Genomic DNA, 21,211 nt, shown 5'->3' with positions numbered 1-21,211 from the left:
GCATCCAATCACACACACACACACACACACACACACACACACACACACACACACACAGTGTTTTCTTTCTAGAAATTCGATCACGAGGGACTGATTCACGCAGTCTCCCCTGAACACTTCATGTTGAGATGTGTTTGTTACATGAACTCTGTGAAGCATTTATTTGGGCTGCAATTTCTGAGGCTGGTAACTCTAATGAACTTCTCCTCTGCAGCAGATGTAACTCTGTGTCTTCCTTTCCTGTGGCTGTCTTCACGAGAGCCAGTTTCATCATAGTGCTTGATGGTTTTTGCAGCTGCACTTGAACAAACATGAAAAGTTCTTGAAATTTCCCGCATTGACTGACATTCATGTCTTAAAGTAATGATGGGCTGTCATTTCTCTTTGCTTATTTGAGCTGTTCCTGACAGAAATATGGCCTTGGTATTTTAGCAATTAGTGCTATCTTCTGTATACCACCCCTACCTTGTCACAACACAACTGATTGGCTAAAACACATTAAGAAGGAAAGAAATTCCAGAAATGAACTTTTAACAAGGCACACCTGTTAAATGCATTCCAGGTGACTACCCCCTGAAGCTGGTTCAGAGAATGCCAAGAGTGTGCAAAGCAGACATCAAAGCTGGGTGGATACTTTGAATAATCTCAAATATAACATATATTTGGATTTGTTTAACACTTTTTTGGTTACTACATGATTCCATGTGTGTTATTTCATAGTGTTTATGTCTTCACTATTATTATACAATGTAGAAAATAGTAAAGATAAAGAAAAACCCTGAGGTGTGTCCAAACTTTTGACTGGTACTGTGTATATATACTCCGGACTCCGACATATTTCTATGTTTCTTATGTCCATTCATTTTCTTTTAGATGTGTGTGTATTGTTTTGTATTGTCAGATATTACTGCAGTGGTAGAGCTAGAAAAACAAGCATATAGCTACAGCCGTTAAAATATCTGCTAAATGTGTGTATGCGATAAATTACAATTTATTTGATTAAAAAAGATTACAGCTGTAGAGGACACATTTATTTAATTATAATATATTTCATTATTACAATAGCAAACATTTCCTATCAGGTTGCAATAATACATACAGTATGCAATGGCCTTCATGTATTCAAAAGAAATGCACGGAAACATTGATACATTAGGCCATGTATAGCCTAAGTCAATCACATAACTATTCAGAATAAAACAATATTTACTCCTCGGAGTTGTGAATACATGACTACACAATAAATAAATACGTTAAAAAGCAAATAAGTAAACATGTAAAAAAATAGTAAGATATATGAAAAGATAAATAGATAAAAATAATAATAATAATAAAATAATACAAATATATATATGTACACAACACAAACATAACGCTCATTGGCTACTTAATGTTGTGTCTAGTCTTTGTAGGTGTGCCAGCACCACTGTCCTTATGTCTTCCCAGCCGATTGCGCTGTAATCCTGCATAAACGAAATACACTTGTTAAGATTTGAGAATAGACACATGTTGTATCATCACATAAATACATCCAGATTTGGTGAATGTACTCTCTTTGTAAGACAAATGGATCAACCTACCTCGCGTTTCAAGTAATGCTTCAGGAACTTGAAGTGAAGGCTCATCTTTTTGTTCACTCTGTTGACAGATTTTGATAGTCTAGTTTTCATAGCCTTTACCTGTTAGAACCAAATACAAATCATTAATGTAATAATATGTTTTGATTAACATGTAACCACTTATATTATAATCAAGAAGGATAGTATAATATGTTCCTTTTTGCATTAATGTTAAAGAGGCGAAAATCACAAATGACATACGCATTGGTCCAGCTCCGAGGTCTGGCGATAGAGGTCATTCATAAACTTGTCAACTCCTTTCTGGTCCCAGGCGGTGGACTCATATTTACCACTGCTGTACAATTTCTTTATAGCGTTCAGAGTATGCGAAATGAAGGCAATCTGTTCGTCAGACTAGAAGAAGAGTGATTTGTATTAGTGTATGCCTTATGAATTGATGGCAAATAAAAAAAAACTATAGCAATTTTGTAAATTCGTTATAGCCTAATTATATACAGTGCATTCGGAAAGTGTTCAGAACACTTCACTATCTGTACATTTTGTTACCTTACAGCCTTATTTTAAAATTTAATAAATATGATTTCATTCATCAATCTACACACAATAACCCATAATGACAAAGCCAAAACATGTTTTTAGACATTTTTGCTAATTTATGAAAATCAAAAACAGTTTTTGCTTCTTCATTATGGGATATTGTGTGTACATTGATGATGATTTTTTATTTATTTGCAATCAATTTTAGAAATGGTCTGTAACATAACAAAATGTTGAAAAGGTGAAGGGGTCTGAATGCTTCCCGAATTCAGTGTTTAATCCACTCTTAGAAAAAAAAGAGTTATGGATAGAACAAAACATTTTTTATGCATATTTCTTACCTTGAAATTATTGACTTGTCTGTATTGTTTGTCAGGGAAAGTGATCTGAGGTCCTCGAGAGACTTCATGACCCTGAGATGCCAAAAAATATAAACGAAATATTGCATTGTTATTACTGTATAAAAAGGAGTCAGGTCATTTAAATGAAACATAGCAGCTCATGAAATGTTGAAAATAAGACAAGAGTTCAATGACCAGGAACAAGTGAATAAACATGACCCTATATCCTACCATTTTCTGAAGCATCGTTATGGTGTTGTTGCTGAACACTTGGAACATGCTCGGAGACCGAGGCAGTGTCTTCATCCATGTGCATCCGATGGTTTTATTCCAGGTGCAAATCGTCATGACCAAGCACATCCAAAAGCTGATTGAACCCATTTTAGCGTAGGTCTACTGTAGTTCTCGGTCTGTCCGCTATCAACGTTGATGCACTTCCGAAAGATAGACTTCTTCGTATAATTCCGACAAGGTAAGTTTTCCGCAACGGATAAAGAGATAAAGTGATCAATACCAGTTCTGCCACCCAAGTTCTGCCATGCTCCAACCTGTGTCGATCCTTTATACAACGAGTCTGCAAGGTGTTCCAAAAGTGAAAGGTGGAAGTTCCCTTACACTTTCATACCTGAGTGTTGTTGTACGTGTGGAGAAAATGCATCGAAAGGACAGGTGCATCGCTCGACTAATTGTTACATCTTGAGCTATTTGCTATTTTATCATGACATTTTGACCTTTCAACCAGGATTATTTTGATGAAAAAAATAAACATGTGAATCGATCGGACTATGGCCTAAATAAATATCACCATATAGAACAAATTTAGTTTGGCCTTTCACATCGAAATCCAAAGTATTTCATGTTTGAAAACGCAACACCTTTTCATTTGCACACAGAAACTTTGGTGTCAACTACGTTGTAACCACCTGCTCAAAGGGTAATTGTGGTTTGTGGACCCCAGCTGTCTATGGAAAGATACAGATCAACCTTGTATGGGTTGTATGAATTACACACTCAGCATTACTTTATTTCGTTTTAGAAACAGGTTTGGGTGGTCTGAAATATTTTGATAGACCCCCTTCTATATGCTCCCGGTTTTCAGAAAAAGACACTGGTAGCCTATGAAGTGCACAGGTAGAATTGACCTTGGGAATACTGCTTAAATTTGAGCCTATATTGCGGGGGCTTTTGAATCTGGGCCAATAGGAATGTGTGCGTATGATACTTCTTTCACGTAGATAATCTGTCTCTGTATTCAATAGTCTTGTCTTTAATGGACTTGTAAACACATATTTTATTTATTCCTCCAGTTATGTAAGTTGATGGGAACTCTGCATCTATTACCTTTCCTCCCCAGCGACTGAAGAGTATAGGCTTTGTTTTAAGAGCGATTGGTACTCTCCATTGAACTAACATTCAAAATATAATAATGATTATGTTGCATAATATACAGTATATACTTTATATTATTAATAACTATATGAATAAACCATTTGTTACAGTGATAAAATGCCACAGTCATAATGATGTCTTGTCTAAAAGTGTATTCTCAAGGCGTTTTTTTTTTTTTTTTTTTTGGTATGGTATTATGGTAACATTTCATTGAGAAATTCGTCTTCATTAATCGGTTGATTCAGGTCACACATCTTTACAACATTGCTAGCACATTTCTAACAAATATAAGCTGTGTGTGCGTGTGTTTATTCAAATATTATAGACAATCTAGAAAAGGGTTCTATATAGAACCTTCAGGGGTGATATATATGAAACAATCAATAAAACCCTTTTTGGTTGTATCTAGAACTTTTTACTTATAAAGAACACTATTACTTATAAAACATGTTTTAATAAACTTATATGCAAAATGTAACTACAACATGCTACCATGACACGTACATTCTTGGCATTTTTGTGCGCACGAACTGATTTCTGAAATAAAAAGCAGGAAACGAATATATTTTATTTTATTTTAAAATTAAACATGGCACACATAGGCTTAAATCATAGGTATAGGGACCCCAAAACAAACAAAAAAGTAAACATAGGAGATGTTTTACCTCATGTGAAAGAAAGTCATCCAGCTGCTTGAAGTAGTTATTCACCTTGTCTCCAATGCGAGGGTTAAGCAGGTGGTTACAACGTAGTTGACACCAAAGTTTCTGTGTGCAAATGAAAAGGTGTTGCGTTTTCAAACATTAAATACTTTGGTTTTCGAAGTGAAAGGCCAAACTAAATTTGTTCTATATGGTGATATTTATTTAGGCCGTAGTCCGATGGATTCACATGATTATTTATTCTAATCAAAAAATATCCTGGTTGAAAGGCAAATATTTCATCATAAAAAAACTAATGTCTTAAGATGTAACAATTCTTCGAGAGATGCACCTGTCCTTTCCGTGCATTTTCAACAACAACACTCAGGTATGAAAGTGTAAGGGAACTTCCACCTTTCACTTTTGTAATACCTTGACTACTCTTGTATAAAGGATCGACACAGGTTGGAGCATGGCAGAACTTGAGTATTCGAGAAATTGATTATTCAGGAAGAACACTTTATCTCTTTATCTGTTGCGGAAAACTTACTTTTGTCGGAATAAAACGAAGAAGTCTATCTTTCGGAAGTGCATCAAGGTTGATTGCGAACAGACCGAGAACTACAGTAGACCTACGCTAAAATGGGTTCAATCAGCTTTTGGATGTGCTTGGTCATGACGATTTGCACCTGGAATAAAACCATCGGATGCACGTGGATGAGGACACTGCCTCGGTCTCCGAGCATGTTCCAAGTGTTTAGCAACAACACCATAACGATGCTTAAGAAAATGGTAGGTTATAGGGTCATGTTTATTCACTTGTTCCTGGTCATTGAGCTCATGTCAATTTTTCAACATTTCATGAGCTGCTATGTTTCATTTAAATTACCTGACTCCTTTTTGTACAGTAATAATAATGCAATATTTTTTGGCAATACAGGGTCATGAAGTCTCTCGAGAACCTCAGATCACATTCCCTGACAATCAATACAGACAAGTCAATAATTTCAAGGCAAGAAATATGCATAAAAAATGTATTGTTCTATCCATAACTTTTTTTTCTTCTAAGATTGGATTAAACACTGAATTCGGAAAGTATTCAGACCCCTTCACCTTTTCCACAATTTGTTACGTTACAGACAATTTCTAAAATGCCAAAAACAGTCTTTTGTTTTTAATAAATTAGCAAAAATGTCGAACAACATGTTTTGGCTTGGTCATTATGGGTTATTGTGTGTAGATTGATGAATGAAATCATATGTATTACATTTTAAAATAAGTCTAACGTAACACAGATAGTGAAGGGTTCTGAACAATTACCGAATGCACTGTATATAATTAGGTTATAACGAATATACAATTTGCTATAATTTTCTAATATTTGCCATCAATTCATAAGGCATATACTAATACAAATCACTCTTCTTCTAGGCTGACGAACAGATTGCCTTCATTTCGCATACTCTGAACGCTATAAAGAAATTGTTCAGCAGTGGTAAATATGAGTCCACCGCCTGGGACCAGAAAGGAGTTGACAAGTTTATGAATGACCTCTATCGCCAGACCTCGGAGCTGGACCAATGCGTATGTCATTTGTGATTTTCGCCTCTTAACATTAATGCAAAACGGAAAACATTATCCTATTCTATTAGATGATAATATAAGTAGTTACATGTTAATCAAATCATAATATTAAATGAATTATTTGTATTTTGTTCTATCAGTTAAAGGCTATGAAAACTAGACTATCAAAATCTGTCAAAAGAGTGAACAAAAAGATGAGCCTTCACTTCAAGTTCCTGAAGCATTACTTGAAACGCGAGGTAGGTTGATCCATGTCTTACAAAGAGAGTACATTCACCAAATCTGGATGTATTTATGTGATGATACAACATGTGTCTATTCTAAAATCTTAACAAGTGTATTTCGTTTATGCAGGAATACAGCGCAAGCGGCTGGGAAGACATAAGGACAGTGGTGCTGGCACACCTACAAAGACTAGACACAACATTAAGTAGCAAATGAGCGTTATGTGTGTGTTGTGTACATATTATTTATTTATACATCTATTTATCTATTCATATATCTAACTATATATTTACATGTTTACTAGTTTGTTTTTTTAACGTATTTATTTACTGTGTAATAATGTATTCACAACTCCGAGGAGTAAATATTGTTTTATTCTGAATAGTTATGTGATTGACTTAGGCTATACATAGCCTAATGTATCAATGTATCCGTGCATTTTTTTTTATTCATGAAGGCCATTGCATACTGTATTTATTATTGCAACCTGATAGGAAATGGTTATTATTGTAATAATGAAATATATTATAATTAAATAAATGTGCCCTCTACAGCTGTAATCTTTTTTAATCAAATAAATTGTAATTTATCGCATACACACATTTAGCAGATATTTTAACGGCTGTAGCTATATGCTTGTTTTTCTAGCTCTACCACTGCAGTAATATCTGACAATACAAAACAATACACACACATCTAAAAGAAAATGAATGGACATAAGAAACATAGAAATATGTCGGAGTCCGGAATATATATACACAGTACCAGTCAAAAGTTTGGACACACCTCAGGGTTTCTCTTTATTTTTAATATTTTCTACATTGTATAATAATAGTGAAGACATAAACACTATGAAATAACACATATGGAATCATGTAGTAACCAAAAAAGTGTTAAACAAATAAAAATATATGTTATATTTGAGATTCTTAAAAGTATCCACCCAGCTTTGATGTCAGCTTTGCACACTCTTGGCATTCTCTGAACCAGCTTCAGGAGGTAGTCACCAGTTGTCACCAGTCATTCAGTTGTGTTGTGACAAGGTAGAGGTGGTATACTGAACATAGCACTATTTGCTAAAATACCAAGTCCATATTATGTCAGGAACAGCTCAAATAAGCAAAGAGAAATGACAGTCCATCATTACTTTAATACATGAATGTCAGTCAATGCAGGACATTTCAAGAACTTTGAAAATTTATTCGAGTGCAGTTGCAACAACCATCAAGCGCTATGATGAAACTGGCTCTCATGAGGACAGCCACAGGAAGACCCATAGTTACATCTGCTGCAGAGGAGAAGTTCATTAGAGTTACCAGCTTCAGAAATTGCAGCCCAAATAAATGCTTCACAGAGTTCATGTAACAGACACATCTCAACATCAAGTGTTCAGGGGAGACTGCTAGAGTCAGTCCTTCATGGTCGAATTGCTGCAAAGGAAACACTACTTGTGTGTGTGTGTGTGTGTGTGGGGGGGGGGGGGGGGATGTATTTACATTATGGTCAGTATGTGGATAGAATTATTAACTTTTCTGGAAACCTTGCTTTGTCATTATGGGGTATTGTGTCATTATTGAAGAAGATTCTTAAAGAAATCATTGACATTTAGGCTATGTTTTATAAGTTTGAACAGCACAGTATGGAATGGCACAGTTCAATACAATAGAGCACAGTAGAGTACAATAGCGTATAGGATAGTACAGTACAGTAGATATTCATTCAGTACAGTACAGTATAGTTTAATTCAGTAGAGTACAGTACAGTTTAGTAAATTAGTGTAAAGTAGGCTACAATCTACTGTGGTGCACTCTATTGGACGTTACTTTCCTTTCCTTTACTGTACTGTACACTGTACTGTAATGAACTGTGCTCTACTGTACTCTTCTGTATTGTACTGTACTGTACAATCCACTAAAATGAACTGGACTGTACTACACTCCACTGTAATGATTTGTACTCTGCTGTTCTCTACTGTACTGTGCTGTCCAAATTTATCCATGGACAATGAAATTAAAAATCAAACCAAAATCTGACCAAATAAAGAAGACCTGTCCAGACAACACCGTTGTGGGTAGGCACGATCCATCCTGTACACATTGGGAAGATGCAGTTTCGACATTGTTTGCTCATTGACGTCTTAAACATTCTAAATTATACAGTTCCACATCGTTGATATGTCGGCTAGACATCAAAATTTGTCTTGATGTCTTGGCGACGTGTTCCCAGTATGCAAACGCTCTCAAAACTACATATTCCCAATTCGATACGTCAGCCAAAGGTGTCTTTGATTACTGGAGAGAACAGGCTTTGTATATTATGAATTAATCCCAATATTATATAGAAAAAGGGATAAACCTTGTATAGTCAAAAACGTGCCTAGCACTATGACACACACACACACACACACACACACACACACACACACAACAGTAGAATAGCCCTGTCAAAACGATTGACTCCGTTGGAAAAATATCCCTGATATCGTAGCCTATACCAAGGAACTATTGTCACATGTTATTTTTCATTTCCCCTTGTAATAAAAACGACAAATAGAAAGTTCCAACAAATCATGTTGTCGTTGCTTGTCAACGTTGCATCACCAGCAGTCAACAGTAGGGTGAAAGTTGGTTACGTCATTGTGAAAATGAAAGTTGAGAGATGTGGGTATTGACGCCGACGTCTCCCATTCCCTTTTCATTTGTAGCGCAACAGCAGAAGACTACGGAACAACATTTCGGACTAACTTTGAACGAAACCCACTAAATGAATGTGTTATGTGGCTACATTTCTTAAGACGTGTCGGTTTAATTTCGACTTCGACGATTTTGTTAGACTTTTTGTTTTTGGTTCAAGCGAAGTTATTAGCAGTTGAAAGCAAAGCTCGCGAATAGCCTATTCTCGCTATAGTAATAGTCTAGCCGATATCTAAATTGAATAATCTTATATTGTGGTTCAACTATAATTTAAAGCTGATTTCAAGGAGGAATGTGTATAGATTTACTTGGATTTGTTCGTCCAGGACACGGAGCGGGCACGGAATTCTTATTGCTGCAGGCGCTAGTCTGGAAAATGAAAGTCCCCGCCTCCGGTAGGTTGATCAGGGGAAATTCTCTATACAGCTTTCCCTTTCCCAATTCCACATAAAACTACTTAACACACCCAAGATGTTCAAACTTATCTGGAACACTAATAGCGAAACAAACTGCTATTTACAATGTATACAATGCAGAGTTGGACTTGTATTTTTCTTATTATTTGCAGTATGCCGAGCGTGTGTCATTGCTGTGACTGGATCCGACACCACTCCGGTCACTTGAGCGCAGAATACATTTCCCTGCTGGACCAGATGGTGAGTTATCAGCAAGCACACTGTAAGATGAGACTGAATGCATGTATTAAGGACAGCAAAAAAACCAACCAAGTAAAATAGTCATACGTTTCATGTTTAGCATCTGTGTTAGAAAACTGTTAGCCTATATTTGAATATACATAGTAAAAGGGCGCTAAGGCTATAATGACAGAGATATCAAATCAAATCGAAACAAATGTATTTATATAGCCCTTCGTACATCAGCTGATATCTCAATGTGCTGTACAGAAACCCAGCCTAAACCCCCAAATAGCAAGCAATGCAGGTGAAGAAGCACTGTGGCTAGGAAAAATTCCCTAGAAAGGCCAAAACCTAGGAAGAAACCTAGAGAGGAACCAGGCTATGAGGGGGGGGGGGGGGGGCGGCAGTCTTCTTCTGGCTGTGCCGGTTGGAGATTATAACAGAACATGGCCAAGATGTTCATAAATGACCACCATGGTCAAATAATAATAATCACAGTAGTTGTCGAGGGTGCAGCAAGTCAGCACCTCAGGAGTAAATGTCCGTTGGCTTTTCATAGCCGATCATTAAGGGTATCTCTACCACTCCTGCTGTCTTTAGAGAGTTAAAAACAGCAGGTCTTGGACAGGTAGCACATCCGGTGAACAGGTCAGGATTCCATAGCCACAGGCAGAACAGTTGAAACTGGAGCAACAGCACGGCCAGGTGGACTGGGGACAGCAAGGAGTCATCATGCCAGGTAGTCCTGAGGCATGGTCCTAGGGCTCAGGTCCTCCGAGAGAGAGAAAGAAAGAGAGAATTAGAGAGAGCATACTTAAATTCACACAGGACACCAGATAAGACAGGAGAAGTACTCCAGATATAACAAACTGACCCTAGCCCCCCGACCCATGAACTACGGCAGCATAAATACTGGAGGCTGAGACAGGAGGGGTCAGGAGACACTGTGGCCCCATCCAATGATACCCCCGGACAGGGCCAAACAGGAAGGATATTTGACACGTGACTCAACATACTATATTGATTGTTTTCCATGGAGGAGATATCACAAAGCAGAATGCCCCAGTCTTTTCCCCAACATCACTTTACAGACCCATAGATGATGCCGAGGTAAAGGCTAGAATCTTTACTAATCATGTTCTGATATGCTTTGGTATTGCGTTCTTGACCCAATGTTATTTTGATGCCATAACGGAAGCCTATACTGTTTCTAATCTTCTATTTATATCTTCTTGTGTATGTTTAGGACAAAGTCAGATTCCATCTATAAAATCACAAAACTGTTTGATGGGAATATGAAGTCTGTCACCTGGGACAAGAAAAACCTGGACGATTTCCTCAACATTCTAGAACGCCAATTGGAGAACCTTAATTCCTGTGTAAGTAACGGGTCTATTTAAAGTATAATCTCTGTTTTGGTCAGGGCTCTCCAACCCCATTCTTGGAGAGTTACCTTCCTGTATGTTTTCGCTCCAACCCGAGTTGTAACTAACCTGATTCCGTTTATCAACCACCTAATTAATTAGGTGTGATAGATTAGGGTTGGAGTGAAAACCTACAGGAAGGTAGTTCTCCAGGGACAGGGTTGGATGGTGCTTTACCCTCACCGTTCATGGTGTGTTATCCTCATGTAAGTTTTTGCTCCAACCCCAGTTGTTACTAACCTGATTCAGTTTCTTTAAAAAAAATGTGGGTTCTGGGGAAATACAGTGGGGAGAACTAGTATATGATACACTGACGATTTGGCAGGTTTTCCTACTTACAAAGCATGTAGAGGTCTGTCATTTTTATCATAGGTACACTTCAAATGTGAGAGACGGAATCTAAAACAGAAATCCAGAAATCACATTGTATGAATTTTAAGTAATTTATTTGCATTTTATTGCTTCTTTAGGGCTTCTTAAAGAAAAACTAACAGGTCTGTGAGAGCCGGAATTCTTACTGGTTGGTAGGTGATCAAATACTTATGTCATGCAATAAAATGCAAATTAATTACTTAAAAATCATACAATGTGATTTTCTGGATTTTTGTTTTAGATTCCGTATCTCACAGTTGAAGTGTACCTATGATAAAAATGACAGACCTCTACATGCTTTGTAAGTAGGAAACCTGCAAAATCGGCAGTGTACCGAATACTTGTTCACCCCACTGTATCTATCGCGGCTTTGATTGGACTGATCAAGTCAACATCCAGCTTTCAAAATCATAGCTCGCAAGCTAGACAAGCAGTCATCATCATGACTCACGTTGACAATCTACTGTCAAATCCTTTTCAAGCCTTGTCATATGAAGAGATACTATAGATAAAACGTATAAGTGCAAATCGGCCATTAGACATGAACATTACACAACAAGTTGGAAATTGCAAATTCAACAATGAGAGGTTGAGAAGGAATCCGGGGCTAATTTCAAATAACTACCCTGCTATTCAGTAGACTTGTGTGTGGTCAAAATCTGGGTTTAAGGGTCTTATTCCAAAATTAAAAGGATAAACTTTCAACACCAAAGGCCAGAAAAAGTTGAATACATTGGCCTTGCTGTCAATCCAGAATGACTTTTGCCATGTTCAAAACAACTAGAAACTCGGAACTGGGAAATCTCAGACTTCAGTGAGTTCAAACAACTAGGCATTTTGGAGAAAAAAAAAGAGCTCTGACAGGGAAAATACGTTTTGAACCGTCATCCAACTCGGAATTCCAAGTCGGGATCTTTAGAGTTCCGACCTGAAAATTACTGACATCATGATTCGACCAGTTTTTTTTTCTTGAGTTCCCAGTTGTCTTGGAAGCACCATAAATCACCATAAATCCAGAGAATGCCAGACTTTGATGCCAAAGTTTGATGACAAGATGTGCCCAAAAGATGGACTGCAGCGCCTCCTTCCTGTTCAAGTGAGCATAGCACAACAAGGTGAGTCCAAAAATGTTTTGCATGCTGCTGCATAAATGATGTAATATACCAGGGCAATATGTATACTCTGGCTATGAAAGTAATACTAAGTGTATGTTGTGTAGTAAGCTGTTAGTAGCCCATATGCTTCACCCTGATAAGTTGGTCCATTTCCCCCTAATAACTTAGCCTACTGTTCTGACATGGTGGTGCTTATGTAACCTATAGCCTGTTGTAGAGAAACGTACTCATCAAATATTGTAAGAGCTTTCAATGTCTGCTGTACATGCCCTCATTTTTTATCCTACGGTTCTGAATTGGGGTACAGGGAGAATACTGTAAGAACGGCCAATGATCTGAATTATGTCACTGTACATTTCAAAAGTGCTGATCAAATAGTTATATTGACTATGTTCCTCCTTCCTCGCTCATGAATGTCTTCATCAAAATCATCGATTGCCTCAGTTTGTACATCTCAATTATCAGTTGAAATCACATTTGTTTAAGTAAGTTAGCTATGTTTTTTATGGCAGTAAATGAGGCTGAATGAACTGTTTCCCTGCCAGACAAGGCTCCGCTGATAGCCAGGTGTAGCAGCGGTAAGGATTCACTCCATGGTGCTGAAAAGAAAGGTCTGCTGTTGGGACAGCTTTATGTAGGCCCTACCAAATTGCGGGCATCATTTGTCACCGTTATAGTGCAATTATTGTACTGTTTAGTATTATGTTGTATTGGTATTGCTGACATGCATAAACATTTTTGGGGTAGTTTGCCCGACCAAGATTTAGATGCTAAAAACCAACCATCATGATAACCAGTTTGACCAGTGTTCCATTTTGCATATATATGTATGATGGGATAAATAAGCACAACATCAAACTTTTTCAGTATTTGGTGAGTGGGCTGACTTAAACCATTGATGATTGTGTCTGAGCATGAAATGTATGCTAATTTCTCAATCTGTGTTCTATTTTCTCAATCTGGACACAAGTGACATCTTGCCTGATAAATACCTAGATGGTCTTTTTCGGGAGCAGTGCTTGCAAGAGAACGTGTACATCAACATTCAACATTAATTTGTTATTTGAAGACACTCATTATCAACAGGTTGGTTAAATCTGTAACTTTTAAAGTAGCCAAAGAATATCCTCTAATGGAATGATCGTGTAGCACATTGATTTACATTCATTTATTTTTCACAACAGAGAGAGATTATTTATCATTTTAGGTCAAGTGAGAAAGATACTGTATTTGCTAAACCTCATCAGCCTCTGTTATATGATTTCTTAGGAAATATAATTTTACGGTAGACAACGAATTTATCTGAATGCATGAGTATAATTTTTTGCATGCAATTTGAAATGTCTTCCCTGATATGGCAATACCACCTACTATATTGAATTGTTTTGCACAGTTGAATGCAGATGATAACTCTACCATCGGAAACGTTTTCATGGAGACACTACGTCGTTCTACAAAACGTTACTTGAGCAAAATTAAGCAACTTCTGTAGCAAAATGTTAAAATAACACAGAAGCCTAAATTGAATGGTTGTATTTGAATCACTTAATCACTTTTTCGTTGTTACATTTACTCAATCCAAATTACTGTGGGGTTTCATCGTTTCAGGCCAACAGTACCTGGGAGGTTGTTCGAAATGAAATTGTGTGGATATTCAAGAACTTACAGATTCTACTCGAGTCTATGCACCAGAAATGAGCAGATGTAATATATTTATTTCATACCATGACTTAGGTCATGGTAACCTAATATAAAGGCTTAACATAAAATCTGCATAATCAGAAACCTACACCTCCAATTACACCTCGTTTATTCAGATTAAGATAGCTGACGTTGCCACCGATATCTGTTCCTTTCTGTATGTTTTCAGACATCTAAATTCCAGTATGTTGTGAAAACAGTATGTCACACACTGCGGTCGCACCTAAACGACTCTTATCTGTAGACACAGACTTATGACTAAGTCACTTAAGATTAGCCTGTATCAGCAAAGTACTAACATATAACAATGGACAATTCTCTAAGTAAAAACAGCATAGTAAGTCTAATTAAACAGCACAGTAAAATCATGAATTTTACATTTCCACCACATAATGACGCAGTATAACAGTGGCGTACAGAACGGCATTTCATAAATAACAATTTGTGGCTCCTTGTCATGGATGGGCTATTGCAACAGACGACCAAAATGGGTTCTACTCCTACCAGCTAAAAGCATGAAGTGACTCTAGTGGGAAGGCAATCACGAAAACTGGACAATTGAGAAGTGGAAAAAGGTTGCTTTGTCTGATGAATCCCGGTTCCTTTTGCATCATGCTGATGGTAGTCAGGATTGGTGTACCTAATAAACTCACCGCTGAGTGTATTTTATATGTTGATTACTGTGAGGGTGGGGGCATCTCTAAATATAATGTCCAAAAGAATAAAACAATATTATCGTTATTTTTTCTTATTGCTTAATATGTCATTATTTGTTGTTGTTTTTATAAATATTTGACCACTTTCCACAATGTTTGTGTTGTGTCATTAATTCTTATTAAACAAAGGTCCAAAGTGATGTTTTGATTTAGAGCTTCACACTTTAGTGGGATTCACACTAAAATGTTAAATAGTGCTTCCCTCTGGTGGACAGTTGGGGTACGTGAATATCCATGACTAATTCCCTAAATTTAACCTAATAATCCTAACCTGGTACGTTAATTAGCCTAATCTGCTGCGTATTTTCGGTTAACCTGTTACGAGAAGTCGAATCTGACGTTAATTTAGCCATAGCTGGATCCCTTCTAGCCATGACCCTGTCCCACGTGCAGTTATACAAAATAACAGAGGACTTTAATCTGTATATTAGCTCGCTGACAGTGAGCATTTAGCAGTCATTGTTCATGTCATTTTATTTGGCCTATAGAAACTGTAATAAAACACCTTCATTACATTGTATCTAGCTCTAAATCAGGTCCACAATAAATTGTTTGAATTACCTTTTTGTACTCCAATGTCAATTTGTTTCACAACAAATAATGTAATGCCATGGATGCTACATGTAGTACATTAATATAACTGCAGTGGAGAAGCTGTGTGGAGTCCAACTATTATAATCATGTTCTTCTTTCTGTAACAGTGTAGCTATGCAGATAGTTACACTTTCCATCCCTTGGGAGAGGGGATATAAAAAAGTATGCCTTTGTAACGGATGTGAAACGGCTAGCTTAGTTAGCGGTGTGCGCTAAATAGCGTTTCAATCAGTGACGTCACTTGCTCTGAGACCTTGAAGTAGTTGTTCCCCTTGCTCTGCAAGGGCCGTGGCTTTTGTGGAGCGATGGGTAACGATGCTTAGTGGGTGACTGTTGTTGATGTGTGCAGAGGGTCCCTGGTTCGCGCCCGGGTATGGGCGAGGGGACGGTTTAAAGTTATACTGTTACACCTTTAAACGCTTATACTGTAGGCTGTCAAGCCTACCCTCAAAAATATAAAATGAATATACAAAACATAGATAGGCTACTGTGTTGAATACATTGCGTGAAGGGCACTGTGTATCTGCACACAGAAGACAAGATCACAAAATGTCGTCAAACGCTATGCAAGGTGGAGGAATGGAATTTCCCATTCTCTTTCACTTTCCCCACTTGAACTTTCCATGTTTTACATATTACCTCATCCATGGCATATCAATGAGGGAGGCTATGAAGGTAGGGTAGGTAGCCGACCGTTTAGAAGTAGTGTTCAGGGATTTATCAACTCACCGGACACATGGCCACTCTTAACAGAAATAACAAATTGTGGCTCCTTGTCATGTGTTAGTCGAGTTCTGTGTGTAATTGTTCTTTACCCGGTTGTGTATGCTAAATGCAGTGACCGAAAAGAGCAAATGCATTATCTTTCTCAAACTTGCCAGACCCTCAATGATCTTTCCATGGTTGGTCAATTTCTTTAACCTGTAACAAATTGACCATATAGGCAGAGACATATTTAGAAATATGGCTCTGAATATAGGCTGTAGCATACATGTGATATCACAATTTAAATATTATAGTTGAAAATTGATTATTGGAGCTTAATTCATTAATATATTTATTTTATACAATTATATTTTTTCTGAAATTGATTACAATTAAATAATAAATCATCATCAGTCTACACACAATACCCCATAATGATAAATCAAAAACTGTTTTTTGTTTTGAAAAATTAGAAAAAATGTCTAAAAACATGTTTTGGCTTGGTCATTATGGGTTATTGTGTTTAGATTGGTGAAACAAATAATATTTCATCCATTTTATAATAAGGCTGTAATGTAACAAAATGCGAAGTAGTGAAGGGTTCTGAACACTTCCCGAATGAAAACATTATCCTATCATATTAGATTATAATATAAGTAGTTACATGTTAAACAAATCATAATATTCAAATAATTATTTGTGTTTTGTTCTAACAGGTAAAGGCTATGAAAACTAGACCATTAAAATCTTTCAAATGAGTGAACAAAAAGATGAGCCCTTCACTTCAAGTTCCTGAAGCATTACTTGAAACGCGAGGTAGGTTGATCTGGATGTATTTATGTGATGATACAACATGTGTCTATTCTCAAATCTTAACAAGTATCATGTCTTTACTATCATTAACTGAAGACTTATAGTTTTTCTCTGTAATGGCTGTCTTGGGAAGAAGGAGAGGACCAAAGCGCGACGTGGTTCGTGTTCATCTTATTTAATAAAAATCCAAACTGAACACTGAATAACAAAAACAAAGAAACAACCGAAACAGTTCTGTCTGGTGCAGACACACAAAGACTGAAAAAACCACCCACAAAACACAATTGAAAACAGGCTACATAAATATGGTTCTCAATCAGGGACAACGATAGATAGGCTGCCTCTGATTGAGAACCATATCAGGCCAAACACAGAAATAGAAAATCATAGAAAAACTAACATAGACAACCCACCCAACTCACGCCCTGACCATACTAAAACAAAGACAAAAACAAAGGAACTAAGGTCAGAATGTGACATTATCAAAGATTCTCTGTAATTAGTTACTGTGCGATCAACTGATTAATTACGTAACTAATTAACTAGGAAGTCGGGGCACCAAGGAAAAATATTCAGATTTCAAAATAATCTTTTTAACTTTTCAGATATTTTATCTGATCAATTAGTCTTCGAATTAATGAATTATTTACTGTACCTCACGTTAGTCTCATTCCAAACGTCATAAATTATTGGTTATCTGCACGAACCGTCTTCACTATGAGTCATACATCAATTGTCTTAAATCATTTATTTATTAATCACTAAGTAATTCACAGAAATGCATAAACAAACAAACAAGGTAAATGTGGTTACATGAAATGTGCCCTAGTGGGCTAAACCGTCATGGCGGCTTGTTAGACAAAGGGGAAGTAGGGGTCGACTAAGAAGTCACTACAGAGTGATAATTATAACAATTAAAATGCTAATCCTTTACACATGAACGCTCACTCATTCGGGAACAATTGCAATCAATATACATATATTTATGCTCAGTGTGTCGTCTTGATCGCTGGTGAAAAGTTTGTTTCTTTTTTAGAATTGTCCGTCTCTCTCCCTCTCTCTCTCTCGGTTGTGGTTAGAGGGAATAGTTCAGAGTGACATTCGTTATAGAATGGATGTTTCGGCGGTGGTCATTCTTCGCGTACAATGATACCGAATTCCTAGCTGCAGACTAGTAATTAATATCAAAGACTTGTTCTCATTCTGTCGGTATCGACAGTCTAAGAGCTTAACCACGTGATATGGTTAAAAGATTCAGCAATGCTCTGCAACCTTTAGCCATCTCATAATTGAGGTAAGCTCGGTCTGCTGATAAATTCTCAAAGTTGTGTTTTATTCGGAATGGCAGAAAAGAGGCTGTCCCAGGAGGCCTGACCCTAACTGGGCTCAGTGGCAGTCCTCTGATTTAGTTCAAATCAAAAGGGAATTGTATTTTTCTTCATTAAACAGTCCACAATCATATTACACAATTTATACAAACAGTATCATACTCACTCATTCATCTTATACAACAATTAGATGTAAACCTCATATCTGAGGCTATTATATAAACAGCGTTATGGTAATGTGGCCACACCATCTCCCATGAGCTTCCCAAGTTGTGACAAACGGACCAGTGCGTAGCTGGATTCTTCACCGATCTTTTACACTTTCTCCGGAACATGACATTTGTTCATACCTCAAGTTCTGTGAGGTGGAATGATTTCCTTTGTTCTCCATAAAAGTCTACTCTCTCTCTACTGTGTGTCCATGAGGAGATTATCAGGAATTTACGACGTCTCTCTGACCACAGCAACCTAGTTGAAGGAGGAAAGGGGGAGGCAGGGAGAGGGGGATGGGCTTGCTATACCTAAAGAGGCCAACGTCATGACACAAGTGTATTTCATTTATGCAGGATTACAGCGCAAGCGGCTGGGAAGACATAAGGACAGTGGTGCTGGCACACCTACAAAGACTAGACACAACATTAAGTAGCCAATGAGCGTTATGTTTGTGTTGTGTAGATATTATTTATTTAAATACCTATTTATTTGTTTTAAACTTATTTATTTATAGTGTAGTAATGTATTCACAACTCTGTGGACTAAATCCTTTTTCATACTGGATACTCGTGTATTTGATTTAGGCTATACATAGCCTCATGTAATAATGTTTTCGTACATTAATTTTTGTATTTATGAAGGCCATTGCATACTGTATTTATTATTGCCACCTTATAGGAAATGTTTGTTTTTGTAATAATGAAATATTTTACAATGAAATTAATTATTTAACACATTTTTTCAAACTTAACTTCATAATTTTTTACAACGATAATCTTTTTTAATCAAATAAATTATAATTTATCACAAACATATTTAGCAGATGTTTTGATGGGTGTAGTGGAATGATTGTGTTACTAGCTCTACCATTGAAGTAATATCTAACAATACACAACAATACACACAAATCTAAATGGCAATGGTGTATTGGAGGCGAAGTCAGGTGCAGGAGAGCAGAGTATACTGAACAGGCGCACTTTTATTATTGTTCCTTAAACGAGAGCACTACATGAATCAAACGCGCTCAAAAAACAGAACATAAAAGTAAAGCGCGTAAAATAACACCACATAACATCACACAATTACACACAAAACATGATGGGAACCAGAGGGATAAATACAAGTAGATTGATTGGGGAAATGAAAACCAGGTGTATATGGAAGCAACACAAGAGAAATGGATATATGACAAAATGGATGGCTAGAAAGTAGGTGACCTTGATTGCCGAACGCCGCCCGAACAAGGAGAGGATCCGACTTCGGCGGAAGTCATGACACTAAAAGTAAAAGGAGAGCAAAGGATTTCCTTCGTCAGCCCACTCACCAAATACTGAAAAAGTTTGATGTTGTGCTTATTTATGATTTTTAGAGGAGCATCCTTCCATGTTCATCCAATCATAAATGTGCAAAATGGAACACTCCGCCATGTAAAACTGGTTATCATGATGGTTGGCTTTTAGCATCTAAATCTTGGTTGGGCAAACTCCCCCAAAAATGTTTATGCATGCCAGCAAAGCCAATATAACATAACACTGAACAGTACAATAATTGCACTATAACGGTGTTTAACGGTCCCCACAAAATGTTAGGGCCTACATAAAGCTGTCCCAACAGCAGAGCTTTCTTTTCAGCACTATGGAGTGCATAGCCAGGTGCTGCTACACCTGGCTATTAGCGGTGCCTTGTCTGGCAGGGAAACAGTTAATTTAGCCTTGTTTCTGCCTTTAAAAAAACATACCTAATATGGCTGACTTGCTAAAACAAATGTGATTTCTACTGATAACTGAGTTGTACAAACTACGGCATAAGGGGACTGAGCGGATAAGAGGCAATCCATAATTTTGATGAAGACATTCATGAGCGAGCTAGGAGGGACGTAATCAATATAACTATTTGTTCAGCACTTTGAAATGTACAGTAACAGAATTCAGAACATGGGACGTTCTTACAGTATTCTCCCTGTGCACCAAGTCAGAACCATAGGATAAAAAAGGGGGCATGTAAGCAGACATCGAAAGCTCTTACAATATTCAATGATTACATTTCTCTAAAACAGGCTATAGGCTACATGTGCACTGCCAAGTCAGAACAGTAGGCTAAGTTATTAGGGGGAAACTGACCAACTTATCAGGGTGAGGCATATGGGCTACTAACGGCTTACTGCACATCATACACTTAGTATTACTTTCATAGCTAGAGTATACATATCACCCTGGCATATTACATCATTTATGCAGCAGCATGCAATACATTTTTGAACTCAGCTTGTTTTGCATGCTCACTTGAACAGGAAGGAGGCGCTGCAGTCCATCCTTTGGGCACATTTTTTCATCAACCTTTGTCATCAAAGTCTGGCATTCTCTTGATTTATGGCGCTTCCAAGACAACTGGGAAGTCAAGAAAAAATAACTGGTTAAATCATGACATCATTAAGCTTCAGGTCGGAACGCTAGAGATCCCGACTTGGAATTCCGAGTTGGATGACTGTTCAAAACGTATTCTCCCTGTCGGAGCGCGTTTCTTTTCTCCAGAATTCCCAAATGTTTGAACTCACTGAAGTCTGAGATTTCCCAGTTGTTTCCAATTGTTTTGAACACATAAA

At 37.2% G+C, this 21,211-nt stretch overlaps 2 protein-coding genes across 4 annotated transcripts; one reads left to right on the top strand and one right to left on the bottom strand.

The window, feature by feature from the left end:
• Nucleotides 1-1,369: 1,369 nt before the first annotated feature.
• On the bottom strand, nucleotides 1,370-3,341 carry LOC110538049 (interferon a3). The gene is made up of 5 exons (XM_021624611.2): nucleotides 2,690-3,341; nucleotides 2,459-2,530; nucleotides 1,821-1,973; nucleotides 1,581-1,679; nucleotides 1,370-1,463 (listed from the first exon to the last, which is right to left on the bottom strand). Exons 1-5 carry the CDS (start codon nucleotides 2,837-2,839, stop codon nucleotides 1,377-1,379), a joined length of 561 nt encoding a protein of 186 aa, XP_021480286.1. The 5' UTR covers nucleotides 2,840-3,341; the 3' UTR covers nucleotides 1,370-1,376.
• Nucleotides 3,342-4,874: 1,533 nt separating this feature from the next.
• On the top strand, nucleotides 4,875-19,294 carry LOC110538048 (interferon a3). Of its 3 annotated transcripts, XM_021624610.2 has the most exons (5): nucleotides 4,875-5,280; nucleotides 5,429-5,500; nucleotides 5,920-6,072; nucleotides 6,213-6,311; nucleotides 6,427-6,521. In XM_021624610.2, the coding sequence occupies exons 1-5, from the start codon at nucleotides 5,131-5,133 to the stop codon at nucleotides 6,511-6,513; spliced, it is 561 nt and encodes a 186-aa protein (XP_021480285.1). In that variant the 5' UTR covers nucleotides 4,875-5,130; the 3' UTR covers nucleotides 6,514-6,521. The 3 variants fall into 3 exon arrangements, 1 of the variants encoding a protein (XP_021480285.1); XR_005035104.1 differs by lacking the exons at nucleotides 4,875-5,280; nucleotides 5,429-5,500; nucleotides 5,920-6,072; nucleotides 6,213-6,311; nucleotides 6,427-6,521 and adding exons at nucleotides 11,687-12,539; nucleotides 13,510-13,625; nucleotides 16,972-17,071; nucleotides 18,963-19,294; XR_005035105.1 differs by lacking the exons at nucleotides 4,875-5,280; nucleotides 5,429-5,500; nucleotides 6,213-6,311; nucleotides 6,427-6,521 and adding exons at nucleotides 16,972-17,071; nucleotides 18,963-19,294 and having other exon boundaries at nucleotides 5,581-6,072.
• The last annotated feature ends 1,917 nt before the right edge of the window (nucleotides 19,295-21,211 follow it).

The sequence above is a fragment of the Oncorhynchus mykiss genome, chromosome 12 (genome assembly GCF_013265735.2).
Source record: "Oncorhynchus mykiss isolate Arlee chromosome 12, USDA_OmykA_1.1, whole genome shotgun sequence".
NCBI lineage: Eukaryota > Metazoa > Chordata > Actinopteri > Salmoniformes > Salmonidae > Oncorhynchus > Oncorhynchus mykiss.
This window is presented reverse-complemented; position numbering and strand designations above follow the sequence as displayed.